The sequence below is a fragment of the Plecotus auritus genome (assembly GCF_963455305.1).
Source record: "Plecotus auritus genome assembly, chromosome: 2".
NCBI classification, from domain to species: Eukaryota; Metazoa; Chordata; class Mammalia; order Chiroptera; family Vespertilionidae; genus Plecotus; species Plecotus auritus.
Genome location: NC_137771.1, coordinates 107,163 through 121,444, shown reverse-complemented (window position 1 = coordinate 121,444; position 14,282 = coordinate 107,163). Strand labels below are relative to the sequence as shown.

The 14,282-nt window shown below is 60.0% G+C and overlaps 3 protein-coding genes across 9 annotated transcripts in view; 1 reads left to right on the top strand and 2 right to left on the bottom strand.

The window, feature by feature from the left end:
* The window catches only part of AGRN (agrin), a 31,767-nt gene extending 30,264 nt beyond the window's left edge, over nucleotides 1-1,503 (bottom strand). For 5 of the 7 annotated variants that reach the window (XM_080652545.1, XM_080652548.1, XM_080652547.1 and 2 more), the window contains exon 1: nucleotides 680-1,502. In XM_080652545.1, coding sequence (XP_080508671.1) covers nucleotides 680-886 — 207 coding nt within the window. In that variant the 5' untranslated portion in view covers nucleotides 887-1,502. Of the gene's footprint in view, nucleotides 1-679 lie in introns of all 7 variants that reach the window. The other 2 variants (XM_080652549.1, XM_080652551.1) reach the window with 1 other exon arrangement.
* Nucleotides 1,504-2,895: 1,392 nt separating this feature from the next.
* ISG15 (ISG15 ubiquitin like modifier) lies at nucleotides 2,896-4,310 on the bottom strand. Its single transcript, XM_080654224.1, has 2 exons — nucleotides 4,094-4,310; nucleotides 2,896-3,677 (listed from the first exon to the last, which is right to left on the bottom strand). Exons 1-2 carry the CDS (start codon nucleotides 4,094-4,096, stop codon nucleotides 3,186-3,188), a joined length of 495 nt encoding a protein of 164 aa, XP_080510350.1. The 5' UTR covers nucleotides 4,097-4,310; the 3' UTR covers nucleotides 2,896-3,185.
* Nucleotides 4,311-10,361: 6,051 nt separating this feature from the next.
* Nucleotides 10,362-11,471, top strand: HES4 (hes family bHLH transcription factor 4). The gene is made up of 4 exons (XM_080654840.1): nucleotides 10,362-10,534; nucleotides 10,621-10,716; nucleotides 10,812-10,899; nucleotides 10,980-11,471. The coding sequence occupies exons 1-4, from the start codon at nucleotides 10,427-10,429 to the stop codon at nucleotides 11,363-11,365; spliced, it is 678 nt and encodes a 225-aa protein (XP_080510966.1). The 5' UTR covers nucleotides 10,362-10,426; the 3' UTR covers nucleotides 11,366-11,471.
* Nucleotides 11,472-14,282: the final 2,811 nt, after the last annotated feature.

Here is a 14,282-nt window from a genome sequence, read left to right as displayed (position 1 = left end):
GGCCGGGGGGAAATGCGGTTCTCCCAGGAGCGGATGAGGCACCTGCCCCTGCCCGGCCACCCCCCACGCACACTGGAGATCAGTAACGGCCCCGCCCCCTTCTCAGCGTCTGCCCCCACACCCGGCACTGCAGCACCCCCACCAGGGTCCCCGGGATTGGAGATTAGATGTGAAACCCCCTCTCCCGACCACCCCCTCCAGCCCTGATAAAGTCCTGGGGGGCGAGCACTGACCCAGAGGAACCCCCACCTCCGCCCCGGGCAGAAAGCGTCATCTCCCCAGTCCCTCATCCCTTTCCTCGGGCAGGTGGGGAGGAGGTGTGGGGGCCACACTCTCCGTAGGGGGCGGCACAGTGGGCTACGGGAGGAGGGACGGACGTGACCGGGCCCCCGGGCCTGGGCGCCGCTCGGTGGGGCTGCGGTGGAACTTTCCCTGCGGCGCTCGCGAGTTTTCCGGGACCTGGCGCCCCACCCGGGGGCTCGGCGGTCGCCAAGGAAGCGGGCCCTGCGGGGCGTCTGGGGCTGGTTCCCACGGCCTGGGCGGGGGGTCTCCGCGAGCGGCCAGGCATTGCTAGGGGAGGGCCTCGGGCTCGGGGCCGGGATCGCGGGACAAGAGTCCCCTAGCCCGGGCTCCAGGAGGGTCCGAGGGGCTCAGGGCCCGGCGTGCCGGCGGGGCCCACCTTGCACGAGTACGTGAGCTGCACCGGGTCCACGTTGAGGATCTCCTCCACGGTGCCCGTGAGCACCACGTTCGCCTCCTCCTCCCGCCGCTCCAGCGCGCGCTCCGGGCACGTCCCGTCGACGCCGGGCAGGGGGCACGCGGCCACCACCAGGAGCAGCAGCAGCGGCGGCAGCGGGGTCGGGCCGGACGGCCGCAGGCTGGCCATGGCGGGCCGAGGGCGGCGGAAGGGCCGGAGGGAGCGCGCGGGCCGGGCCGCGCCGGGGACCGGACTGGACAGGACGGGACGCAGCTCCCTGGAGGCTGTGGGAGCGCGGGCGGCCCGGGGGCGGGACCCGGAGAGCACCGCCCCCAGCCGCTCCCGCCCCCCTCACCGCCGCCGCCCACGCCGCCCCTGCCCGCCCGGCGCCCCGCGACCCGCGCCGGCCCCGCGAACAAAGCGCCGGGAGAGCGGCGCCGAGCGGAGGCTGGGCTGGGGAGAAGGGACGGCTGGGCCGGGTCGAGGGGGGCGGTGGGTCAGGCCCGGGCGGAGGGCGGCCCGGGGTGCTGTGTGCTGCGGCGGCCCCCACGGACGGCCCCCCGCGGACGGATGTCCCTCCCCCGCGGCGCGCGTCCCCGCCCCAGCCACTGCGGCTGGAGCCGGGTTAATGCATAATCTGGAGGCGACGTGACGGGACTTCCAAGGGGCTCCAGACCACTCCGGGGCCGCAGCGGCGGGGGCTCCCCGGCCGCGGGAAGGCGCTGCCAGTTGCCGGGACCCCGCCGCCGCTGGAGCCCCTGCAGAACAGGGGACCTGCGGGGGGACTCCAGCCCCTAGCAGACCCCGGGACGGAAGCTCGGCAGGGCCGGGACCCCCGCGGGTTCGGGAGGGGCGGCCGTTCCATAGGCCACGCCCCCCGCGGGCGAGGGCCAATGCGGTCCGGGCGCTGCGCCGATTGGTCAAAACTGAGCGCAGACCCGCCTACCTCCCGTTCCTGGGTCAGCTCGGGCCTCACTGCAGGGCGGAGGGCGCTCCCTGCCGTCCAGCGGCGGCAATTGCGCGTCACTGGTTGCGGGGCTGCAGGCAGGGGGCGTTGGGGGTGCGGCCAGCCACACCCCCTCCCAGCTCCCAGAATCGCGCTGCTCCAGCCCGGCTAAGTGCAGGGACAAACTGCGATCCAGAACGTCCAAACTGGAGCCTGGCCTGGCCGACGATCGAGGGGGAGGGGATGAGGGAGGGGGAGGAGGCCCCTTCCGTTCTTCCCGGGCTGGATCTGAGGTGCCCCCTCACCAAGCCTGCCACAGAGCTCGGGGCCAGGAGCTAGGAAGGGACAGCTATGCAGAGGCCCCTCTGGAGGACCCTACTTCTCCAGACCCTGTGGGGGGTCAGGAAAGGAGGGTGGCATCCAGGTGTGTGCTTACACTTGCTGACTTGCAGTAAAGAGGTGAGAGTGGGGCCCAGGAAATGGGGCTGGAACTTGGAGAGCCCCCCACACGCATCCGTCCTAGGCAAGGCAGACGTGAGGCTACTCCCCACCCCTCAGCCCAAATACGGACTCCCACAGACCAGAAAGGGGACGCTGGGTCTCCAGCCAAATTAATTCCCCCGAAGAGTCTGAAAGCTGAGGTCTGAGTGTCCCCAAAATCTCGGACTTTGGCCCAGAGGTGTCTGTTCTGTCACCCCCACCTTGCCTGTGTCCAAGGCTGGCTCAGCCTGGCTCCTGTAGCATCTGGTGTGGAAGCACGTGCAGCCTGCGCCAGGCGGGGCTCCCCAAAGCTCTTCTACAGGAGTCCCCCATTCAGGCGCCCCTCCCTCTGGCCACAACCTCTCCATTAAGTGAAACCCCGAAGGCAGGTGTATGTATTTGTTTCCAACAGCCTCCACTCAGCAGGTCACCAGTGGTGACGTGTGTGCTCAGGCCCTGTCCACACCCCTTCCAGACCAATGCAGACTGGACAGAGTGGGCTAGTGGGTCCGGGAGGACAGAGAGGCCCGGAGCCCCACCTCCCAGCTTACCCAGGCAGGCCCTAGGCCTCCCCTCCCTCACCGCTTCCAGGGGTGCTGATCCCAGTGGGGACATCGCCTTGTGGCCTTTGGGGCCTGACCTGGCCTCCTCCGCCCCCTCCCCCTCCCCCCCATGCTGTCTGCTGACCCAGATGTTGGGTGGGGCCAGTTGTGCAGGGCCTGACCGTGCTTAACGTGGGCCAGGGATGGACGCCAGTGAGGCCTTTTTCTTTCTCTAGAAGTTTATTTCCCAAAGGTGTGGGAACGCACCTTCAGTCTCTCTGCAGGGGTGGGGGGGTGTGGGAGAATGTTGTTACTAGTTGATCCTACTCGGCTCTGGGCTGTGACCACCCAGGGACCCTGGGTCTGCTTGCCTTCCTCCTCCTCCACCTCCCCCGCAGGGTTCATCAGCGGAAGCGAGAGTGCCAGGGCAGGTGTGAGGGAAGACGCAGAGGCAGCCAGTTAGCTTTGCATCGTCGTTTATTATGGGCCCCCTTGGCCAGGGACTCGCTGGTGGTGGCTCTTAGCGCTGCCCTCCTGGCCCCTCCTTGCCCCCCCGAAGGCGCAGGTTCATCTGCACAGTGCAGTGGGGCTTGAGGTCGTACTCCCCCAGCTGCTGCTCATCATCCAGGGGCTTCCCCTGGAAATTCAGCCAGAACTGGTCGACCTTTGTGCTCTCCCGGTCAGCCACCTGCTGCTTGAGTTCGGCCACCTTCTGCGTCAGCAGGACCTCGTAGGCGCTGGTGTGGCCCCTGTCGTTCCTCACCAGGATGCTCAGGGGCTTGTCGCACTTCTGCACCACCAGCACGACCTCGCTGCCGGAGCGCAGGCCCTGGTGGGCCAGTGGAACCCCGTCCTGCAGCACTTCACTGCTTGCCTGGACCACCAGGCGCTGCTGGAAGGCGGGCACTTGGGTCTCCTGGGTGATCAGCTGCTTCAGTTCCGACAACAGCATGGAGTCCCTCATGGACACCCGGAACTCCTTGCTCAGCATCTTCACCCTCAGGTACCCGCCCTGTGGGCATCACACGGAGCTCAGAGACCCTGGCACCACTACACGCAAGACCTTGGTCGCAGGGCAAGCTCCTAGGGCCCTGGACCCTGCTCCCTCCTCTGTGTCCTCTCCACCCACCAGGAGAGACCTCAGGTGCAGGAGACAGAAGCACAAGGGGGCATTTCTAGAGGAACAGCCAGCCTCCCATGACCATCTACTTGGTCTCGCTTCACTAGCTAAGATGTCCCCCAAGGGACCTAGAAGCAGCCACTGGGCAGAACCCACCTTCCAAGACCCAGACCCTGGTGTCAGGAGGAGCCCTGGTGTCAACGTGGGAACCTGGGAGCTTGGAGCAGCTCCGCGTGCCTGGCACACAGGCAGGGAGAGGGTAATGGACTAGTGCCCAGCCCACCTGTCCAGCCTGTCACCCGCCTCACCATGGCTGTGGGCTCTGATGCCAGGTCCTCCACAGGCAGTGACGACGACGAGGATGATGATGAATTCACTGTCTCAGCTCCAGCTCCTTCTGCAGCAGGCGCTGGCGGCTCACCCCTTTTCTGAGCCTGAGCCTCACACGTCAGGGGGCGTGTCTGGGAGCAGCCTCACCAGCTACGATTCAGCTTCAGTTTCAGTTTCCGTTTCCCAAAGGCTAGCCTGGGAGCCAGGGCGGAAAGAGCCGAAGGAGAACAGTAAGGAATCCTTGGAGGGACTTCCCACCCACCTTCGGAGCCCAGGGTGGGACACCACACCTCCTCCCCAGGCGTGTGCATTCCACGCCCACCCCCCCCCCAATGGCCTGCACTTCAACAAAAGCCATAATAACATGAAGTAATGATGGGAAAGTTTCACTTTCCATTTACCAACTTGTGAAAGTAACAAACTTGGAAAATCTTGTCACCCGTTAATTCAGAAACAACGTAAAATAGTGACATCCCAAACTACCCAGGGATGGTCACCAATATTTGTTCAGATTTTTTTTTTTAATGAAAGAGATGTATCTTTTATTTTCTACAAAAATGAACTTGTGGACATTATTGAGAAAGTGAAAAGACTACCCACAAAAATGGGAGAAAATATTTGCAAATCATATGTCAGATAAGGGTCTAGTATCCATAATATAAAAAGAAATCTTACAACTCAACAAAAATATTACTCAATTAAAAATTGGTCAAAGGACTTGAACAGCATGTTTTCATAGAAAATATACAAATGGGCACAGCCTCATGAAAATATGCTCAATATCATTGGGCATTAGGGAAATGCTAGTTAAAGCCACAATGAGATATGTCACACCCACTAGCATGACTATAAATAATAATAATCTATAATAATAAAAGCAGCCCTGCCGAAACCGGTTTGGCTCAGTGGATAGAGCGTCGGCCTGCGGACTGAAAGGTCCCGGGTTCGATTCCGGTCAAGGGCATGTACCTTGGTTGCGGGCACATCCTCAGTGGGAGGTGTGCAGGAGGCAGCTGATCGATGTTTCTCTCTCATCGATGTTTCTAGCTCTCTATCCCTCTCCTTTCCTCTCTGTGAAATATCAATAAAATATATTAAAAAAAAAAAAAAAAAAAAGCAGCCCTAACCGGTTTGGCTCAGTGGATAGAGCATCGGCCTGCGGACTGAAGGGTCCCGGGTTTGATTCCGGTCAAGGGCATGTACCTTGGTTGCAGGCACATTCCCAGTGGGGGGTGTGCAGGAGGCAGCTGATCAATGTCTCTCTCTCATCGATGTTTCTAACTATCGTTCTCCCTTCCTCTCTGTAAAAAATCAATAAAATAAAATAAAAAATCAAATAATAAAAGCATAATATGCTAATTAGACCAGACGTCCTTCCGGGCGAAGCTGGGGCTGAGAGGGAAGCCCGGGTCCGGGTGCCAGAGGGAAGCCGGTGCTGCCAGCCGCCAACCAGGGGAAGGAAGGCCTACTCTTGCACGAATTTTGTGCATTGGGCCTCTAGTAATTAATAATAGAACAAGTGCTAATGAGGATGTAGAGAAACTGGAACTTCCATACATTGCTGATGAGCATGTGAAATGGCGCAGCCATTACGGAAAACAGACATTCCTCCAAGAGTGAAACAGCCCTGGTTGGTGTCTCAGTTGGTCAGAGCGGCATCCTGTGCCCCAAAGGGTCTGGTTCAGCTCCCAGACATGGCCCATACCCAGGTTTTGGGTTTGACCCTGGGTCAGGGTGAGTACTGGTGGCAACCAATCCATGTTCCTTTCTCTCTCTCTCTCCCCCTTTGCCTCTCCATTTCTCTCTCTTTTGAATCAATGAAAAATATACCCTCTGGTGAGAGTTACAACAACAAAAAGTCAGAGTGGCAAAAAGAAAATGTTTTGAATATGAATCTTTAAATACGTTTTTTATTGATTTTTAGAGAGAGAGGAAGGGAGAGGGATAGAGAAACAGAAACATTGATGAGAGAGGAACATCATTGATCGGCAGCCTCCTGCACACCCCCTACTGGGGATCAAGCCCGCAACCTGAGGAAAATCAACTAGTGACTTGGTTCCTGGGTCAACATTCAACCGCTGAGCCACACCGGCTGGGCTGAATATAAATCTTGACCATTCCTCCCCTCCACCCCCCAAAACTCTGATAAGGCACCAAAATTGTTAACACACACAAAAGTGATTTTTGAAAAATTTTTAAAAATTATTTTAAGTTTATATCTTGACCCATTCCTTGCAGAAATAATATTGGTGTTATTAAAAAAAACAAACACCACAAAGAGGAAAAACAAACAAAAAAGAAAACCACAAACATTTTTTGAAACAATAAAAAGAATACACAGAGAGTTAAAAGCCCCAACCTCCCCTGATGACCATTCTTAAACATGCTTTATGTCTGCTGATTTATTTTTTTTTCTTTATTGAATAAGGTATTACATATGTGTCCTTATCACCTCATTGCCCCCCCACCCATGCCCTGCTGATTTCTTAATATGTGACATATGGGTACTTCTAGTTCCTTTGTCCCATGTGACCTAATGTCTTCCTGCTTTCATCAGGAGGACCTGAAAACCACAGAGGTAACGTGCCAGAACCTGGGGGAGCACATGTTTCAAATCACCACAAACCCGTGGCTAAAACAACAGAAATGTATGCCCTCACAGTGCTGCAGGCCAGAGGGCTGAAATCAGGGGGGCTAAATGACCATGATTAAAAATAGTCTGATTGTATGTGGTTTACAGAAGGCAAGAATCATCTGAGATATAAAGATACAGGAAATTTAAAAGGGGATGAAAAGAGACATGTCATGCAAATATTAGCTAAAAGGAAATAAATGTGGCCCAGCTAGCAGGGCTCAGTGGTTGAGTGTTGACCTATGAACCAGGAGGTCACCATTCGAGTCAGTCATCGGTTGCAGACGCGATCCCCAGTGTGGGATGTGCAGGAGGCAGCTGATCAATGATTCTCTCTCATCATTGATGTTTCTCTCTCTCTCTCCCTCTCCCTTCCTCTCTGAAATCAATAAAAGTACATTAAAAAATATATTAGGTTGCACCTAACAACATGGCCACAAAATAATTAAGTTCTGGTCCCAAACCTTAATATTCTATTTATGAAATCACAACAGTCTCTTATAAAGGGGCCTTTGGTTAATATTGGGGCTTATTTACAAACGAACTTAAACTTCCTTAAACCTTTAAAATAGCATAGGTAACTTTTCATATTCTTGACTAGAGGTCCAGTGCATGAATTCATGCACAGGTGGAGTCCCTCAGCTTGGATCAGGCCAGTGGGGAAAGCGGTGGGGGGGCGGGCTGGGGGGACTGTGGGAGGTTGGCGGGCCTTGGGAGGTTGGCTGTGCATTGAGCGTCTGCCCCCTGGTGGTCAGTACGCCTCATAGCAACTGGTTGACCAGTTGTTTGGTAGTTGGGTCGCGTAGGCTTTTATATATATAGATTCTCTTTTGAAGCCCTTAACATACATAACAACAGCAGTGACCAAACGCCTTCCCAAGTACCTCTCAGTCCTCGCCACTGACCCCTGCACACTTGGCCCAGGACAGCATCTCCTCTCACCTGGGCTACTGCAGGTACAGCCTAGTGGTCCTGCTTCTATCCCTCCCCCATGGCCCCCAGAGTGATAAGCTGGCCACACACAGAAACAATGGCCATTTGGCTCCTTCTCATCTCCTTTCCTCTGGCACTTGGCTCGCTCTTGCCCCACTTCCTGGCACTGCCTGTCCCTCTTTCTGGAATGTCCCCTGCACCTCACCCCACCCCCCAAGATACAGGTGGCTCACTTCCTGCACCTCCTTCAAGTCACAGGCCTGAGGAGACCCTGGTGGGAGGCATCCCTCCCTCTCTGGAAAGAGTCTACCTGCCTCAGTCTCCCCTCTGTCCCATTCTCTTGCCTGCCTCCCGGGCACTAACAGCTGTCGCTGACATGTGTCCAGTTCTATGTTCTGGGTGCTTCCAAAGCAGGATCTCAGTCATCTTCCCAATGACCCCGGGAAAAATAGAAGATAACCGAGTGCACAGGCGAGGACACAGGTACGCTCTTTTCCGTCTGAACTGTCTGCCTGTCTGGTCTCTGTGGGTGGCTGGGGTGGTCCAGAACCCCCTAGACTGGTCCCAGCGCCCCCCCCCTTCCGGGAAGTGCGGGTCCCCAGCTTCTCCCCAAGACGCCTAGGAGGAGAAGGTCCAGGTGGCCCCTGGGGGCGGAGTGGGGGCTCCAGGTCTGGGAGACCTCCTGGCCAGCAGGACTAGTCGGAGCAGGCACTGGACCAGGGGTGGGCAAACTTTTTGACTCGAGGGCCACAGTGGGTTCTTAAACTGGACCAGAGGGCCGGAACAAAAGCATGGATGGAGTGTTTGTGTGAACTAATATAAATTCAAAGTAAAGGAGCGGAGGGGAGAGCAAGAGAACCGATAGAACAGCCGGATCCGGCCCGCGGGCCGTAGTTTGCCCACGGCTTCAATGGACCCATCAGTGCTGCCAGGAGGTTCTGGGTGGGCAGGGTCCCCTCCGCGGATCTGTCTGTCTCCCAGCGCTCCCTGCCTAGCTCCACCGGCTCCTCTGGGGCAGTAGGAGGTGGGGGTGGGGGCGGCCTCAACTTGGTGAGCGGCAGCTGGGCCTGAGGCCAGTCCGGAGGCCCGCACCCCGCACCCCCCACACCCGTGTAGGCACGTGTGTGGCAAGGAGGATCTGAGCGCCTCCCCCACACCTGGCGCCCCAGGCTGACCCCCGAGGGGCCGGCTTAGCTCCAGGATACCAGAAGGCTTCCCGGAGCCCCTCCACGCAGCCCTGCATGCCGCCTACTTCCCTGAAGACCCCGGACACCCAAGGGAAGAAGGGCTTCCGCTCCCCCAGCAACCCCCACCCTCCCGGTGTCTGTCTGTCTCTTACAACAGAGCAGTGATTCTGTTCGTCCGCCTGCCTCCACCGGTTAGGAGTCCCAAGGCCAGGCCGGCTCGTGGGCCTTGGAAAACATGGGCAACGGGCCGGAGACCCCGAGGACTCACGACTATAGCGCTCCTGCCACAAAATTCAAAATGAAAACAACGTCAAACACGAAATTAGGCCTCGCCCAGCCCTGGCCGGTTGGGCTCAGTGGATAGAGCGTCGGCCTGCAGACTGAAGGGTCCGTGGTTCGATTCCGGTCATGCCCTGGGTTGAGGGCTCGATCCCAGGTGTGGGACCTGCAGGAGGCAGCCGACCCGTGATTCTCTCTCATCATTGATATTTCTGTGTCTCTTTCTCTCTGAAATCAATATTTTTAGAAAAGAAAGTAAGCATAGCCCTGTTTTCCTCACTTTGCCTCTTTAAAATAAACAAAACCTTAGCTATTGTCCCTCCACGTTGCTGGTGGGGCTGACCCTGATGTCCTGAAACCTGGGGGGTGACATCACCAGTTCCATGAGTCACCCCATTGGCTCGCGTCATCACCTACCTTCACCCTGAGACAGTCATCTCTGATTATCTGGGGACCTCGCCAGCCTCACCTGGGACAGGTTTACGGTCTGTCTGATGACGTCATCCTATCTGACTGGTGACGCCCCTCTACCTGCCCGCGGGCCTCATTGGTCTTGTGCCATCATTTAATTGTGCTGTGATGCCACCCTGACTGCTATGACCTTTGCCAGCGCCCTCTCTCCTGCCCAGTGGCTGGGTCCCACGCCCACGTGTCACGGGTCATTCGTGGGCGCTGCAGGCGGCGGCATCCAGGGGGCTGAGACGCGGTAGGACGATGCCCGGCTATGCGGAGGCTCCAGGCCCGGCGGGACCGGGATGGCGGAGACCGAGGGGGGTGTTGGTCGAGGTCCGTCCGCCCCCCGGACTCGGTTCCCCTGGAGAATTTCCCTTTCAGACTTCCCGCTCGGGGGAAGGTGGGCCTCGCGACTCCGCCCGGGTCCACAGCCGGGCGCCCAGGGGGCCTCCAGCCAGAGCGCCGCTCGCAGGGGGCGGCACGGCGCTTTCCCGCCCGGCCCGGAGGCGGGGCCGGAGGCGGGCGCGGGATGAGGCCCAGCTCCCTCCCGTTTGTCCCCCGCGGGTCGGCGGGCCGGGAGCCGACGCGTGACTGACAGTTGCCGCGGGCGGCCGGGGGCGGTGGCCCAGCGGACGGAGGGGCGGGTGGGAGGGCGGAGCCACCGCTCATTGGCTGGCGCAAGTGTGGGAAAGAGTGCGGAGCGGGGTTCACACACCGCGGGGGGGCGCTTCCTTAAATAGCCGGGAAGCAGCCGCGCGCGGGCCTGGAGCCTGTAGGACCCGGACTCGGGGCGCCGCGCCCGCCGGCACCGGGGCGCAGGGCTCACCATGCCCGCGGACACGCCGGGGAAGCCGAGAACCTCGCCGCGGGCAGCCGCGCTCGCCAGCGCCAGCCGAACCCCAAACCGACTCCGGAGTGCGGCCGCGCACCGGAAGGTGGGACCGGGTCGGGCCTGGGCGGGAGGCGCATGGGGGGACGGATGGACGCGGGACTCAGCCACGGCCCACGGCCCGACCTGCAGTCCTCCAAGCCGGTCATGGAGAAGCGGCGCCGAGCGCGAATCAACGAGAGCCTCGCTCAGCTCAAGACCCTCCTCCTGGACGCGCTCAGGAAAGAGGTAAGTCGGGACGGAGCGAGATCGAGGGACCGAGGCGCGGAGCCTGAGTCGGGGGCACTGCTGGCTGCCGCCGCTCACACCGGCTCCGCCCCCAGAGCGCCCGCCACTCGAAGCTGGAGAAGGCGGACATCCTGGAGATGACCGTGAGGCACCTGCGGAGCCTGCGGCGCGGGCCAGCGGCAGGTGAGACACGGTGGCGAGAGGGAGGGGGCGGTGCGCGGGACCACCACGGCGAACCCACCACCTGTCCCCGCTGCCTCCAGCCGCGCTGGGCGCCGACTCCGCCGTCCTGAGCAAGTACCGCGCCGGCTTCAGCGAGTGCCTGGCCGAGGTGCACCGCTTCCTGGCCGCCTGCGAGGACATCCCGGCCGACGTGCGCTCCCGCCTGCTCGGCCACCTGGCGGCCTGCCTGGGCCAGCTGGGTCCGCCGAGCCGCTCGGCGCCCCCGGCCCCCGCTACGGAGGGTCCCACGCCAGAGGTCTACGTGGGCCGCCAGCCGCTGCCGGGTTTCGACGGCCCCTTCCCCCCGCTGCGCCCCGAAACGGTCTTCGCGCCGCCGCTCCTGCAGGGCCTGACCCGTGCGCCCCCCGCCGCCCCCTCGGCGGGGCTGCAGGGCCGCAGTGCGCCCTGGAGGCCGTGGCTGCGGTGAGGCCGCCCCGTTCCAGAGCCGCGGCCTTTGCTGAGACTGTAACGAGGAATATTTATCTCCAGCGGCTGCAGTGAGAGTTCTGTGTTTGTTTCTGTCTTTTCTGGGAAAGATCTAGTCTGGTGGCGCGTGTGGCACCAGCGCTCAGCGGCGGCGGCGGAGCCGCCAAGCTCCGTGCGGGTTCCGCCCCCTTCCCCAGGCCCCGCCCTCCTGACAGGTGCGCCCCCTCTTGGGTCCGCCCAGGCGTCGCGTTTGCCCGCACCTGTGCAGGAGCCAGCGATCCACCTTGAAGTGGGAGGGGTGTCCCATTGCTGGGAAGCGCCAGTCCAGCGTCACTGGGCAATATTTTTAAGGCGCCTGGTCCACCTCCTGCTTTGTTCTCACGTTTACCGTCTGCCCCTTCCTCTGTGAACCGTGCCCTAGGCCAGTCTCCCCAGCAGTGGGGACCAGCAGGAGAGGGCATCAGAGTGCCCCGGGCAGGGAACTGGAGTGAGGCTGGCACAAGCACTTAGTCCGGGGCTCAGAGGGTGCGCTCCCACCAAAGTCCGGTCCTGCTGAATGCCTGGCCTTGCTCTGGGACCACCTCCCCCTCCCCCACAGTGAGAAAGGACTGGGGGTTCATCCTGCGTAAGCGTCCATCCTGAGCATCTGCGTGTGTCAGCGCTGCAATACACGACTGCGACGCCAGGTGGCGTTGGACACTGGGCCAGGAGTCTGCTGGGGCCTGCGCTCAAGGTGCAATGAGGGGGTGGTCCCAGGTACACAGCCAGGACTGGAAGCGCCTGAGGGGAGGAAGATTCATTTCCCAACCGCAGTTCAGATGGTTGCCTGCCTGCCTGCCGCCTGCCCGGCCAGGGCCTATCCAGGAGGAGGAGGGTGAGTCACTGCCTGAGGCTGGCCTGCCCCTCCTTTAAGGCTCCCACGTCTGTGCCCTCCTGGTGGGGAATCTCCAAGTCCCCACCAGGCCACTCCTCCCTGCTCTCTGGCTGCCTTGCGCACGTGTCCCTGAGCGTCAGGGCCTGGGTCAGTGGCTTAGGATGGTGGCAGCGGCGTGGACACACACACTCAGTAGGCCTGGGAGGCCCTCCTGAGCAGGAGGGTTGCAGAGGGTCTGTACTGGGGGAGGGGAGCTCAGGGAGGGGAAGGCCTGGGGGTATGGGGTGTGCAGCCTCAGTGGGTAGGGGAAGAGTCAGGGCCTGCTCAGAGCTGAGCCCCACACTTGGAACCACTCAGTCCACACTGACCTAATCGGTTAATTTGCCTGAAAGCTGGAGCCAGGAGGTGTGGGGAGGGTCGGCATCCTAGTTCCGTTAGGGAGGTCTGGGAAGCAGACTGAGCTGAGGCGACCCCACGGTGAGGGCCTGGGCAGAGGGCAGCACCAAGGGGCTGTTCCAGGCCCTCCTCAGCCTGTTCCTTTCCGGCAACTGAGGGCAGCTGGCTCTCTGGAACAGCACCCTAGACTCCAGCTGTGGAAGGAAGCACTCCCCTCCCCCCCGCCAGCCTGGACACCTGCCCCGGCCAGTGGAGAGCTGGGGCCAACCCTGTGGTGGGAGCTGGAGCCCAAACCATGGAGTGCTGTCCCCACCGGGGTCTCTTCCCCCCAACTTTCTGCATCTCCCCTGGCCTCCGATGGGATCTCGGTCATTCCCAGATCCCCTCACCCCCCACCAGCTGTTTTTATCTTGGTTTTTGTCTTGCAGACACTTCCTGCTAAGTAGTGATGAAACACCTTCTCAGGCCTGGCATGTGCAGGGGCAGGGACCAGAGCTTCCGCCTGGGGGGCGGGTATGGGCTCTTAGTCACTTCCCTTCATGGCAGGCGGTGTCTAGTTCTGCAGTGTCTTTGGCCTCCTTCCAGCTGGATCCTGCAAGGGCCATGGGTCAGTAAATGTTCTCTGAGTTAACGTGCGCTGTCAGCCCATCCACCTGCGCTGGGTGTTGGAGCCGCCCCCTGTGAGCTGCGCTCCGGCAGGAGGCCCCCTGGGTGCCCGGCTGTGGACCCGGGCGGAGTCGCGAGGCCCACCTTCCCCCGAGCGGGAAGTCTGAAAGGGAAATTCTCCAGGGGAACCGAGTCTGGGGGGCGGACGGACCTCGACCAACACCCCCCTCGGTCTCCGCCATCCCGGTCCCGCTGGGCCTGGAGCCTCCGCACAGCCGGGCATCGTCCTACCGTGTCTCAGCCCCTGGATGTCGCCGCCTGCAGCGCCCACGAATGACACGTGGGCGTGGGACCCAGCCACTGGGCAGGAGAGAGGGCACTGGCAAAGGTCATAGCAGTCAGGGTGGCATCACAGCACAATTAAATGATGGCACAAGACCAATGAGGGTGAAGCTGCGGGCAGGTAGAGGGGCGTCACCAGTCAGATAGGATGACGTCAGGGAAATTTAAATCAAAACCACAAAGAGATGCTGCTTCACACTAAGATCGCTGTAATTAAAGAGACAGTAATAAATGTTATGAGCTTGTGGAGAAATAGAAACATTTATATGTCTTTGGTAAGAATGTAAAATTGGCCTGACCAGTGTGGCTCAGTGGTTGAGCATCAGCTATGAACCAGGAGGTCACGGTTTGATTCCTGGTCTGGGCACAGGCCTGAATTGTGGGCTCGGTCCCCAGTGTGGGGCGTGCAGGAGGCAGCCGAGAGATGATTCTCATCATTGATGTTTCACTCCCTCTCCCTTCCTTTCTGAAACCAATAAAAAAATTTTTTTAAAAGTAAAATGGTGCAACCCCTTAATTTTTTTAAATAAATCTTTATTGTTGAAAGTATTACACATGTCCCTCCCCCCTCCTCACCTCCTCCAGCCTGCTCCCACCCCACCCCAGGCCTTCACCACCCTACGTCTATGTCCATGGGTTAGGTGCAACCACTTTAGAAAAAATCTGGAAGTTCCTCAAAAGATTAACTGTAGGATTACCA

What these genes read in the sequence shown, in the direction of transcription:
- HES4 (XM_080654840.1), top strand. Translation starts at nt 10,427, where the DNA reads ATGCCCGCGGACACGCCGGGGAAGCCGAGAACCTCGCCGCGGGCAGCC. An exon ending in TGGACGCGCTCAGGAAAGAG is followed by an intron (nt 10,717 to 10,811) that starts GTAAGTCGGGAC and finishes CTCCGCCCCCAG; the next exon opens with AGCGCCCGCCACTCGAAGCT. An exon ending in GCGGCGCGGGCCAGCGGCAG is followed by an intron (nt 10,900 to 10,979) that starts GTGAGACACGGT and finishes CGCTGCCTCCAG; the next exon opens with CCGCGCTGGGCGCCGACTCC.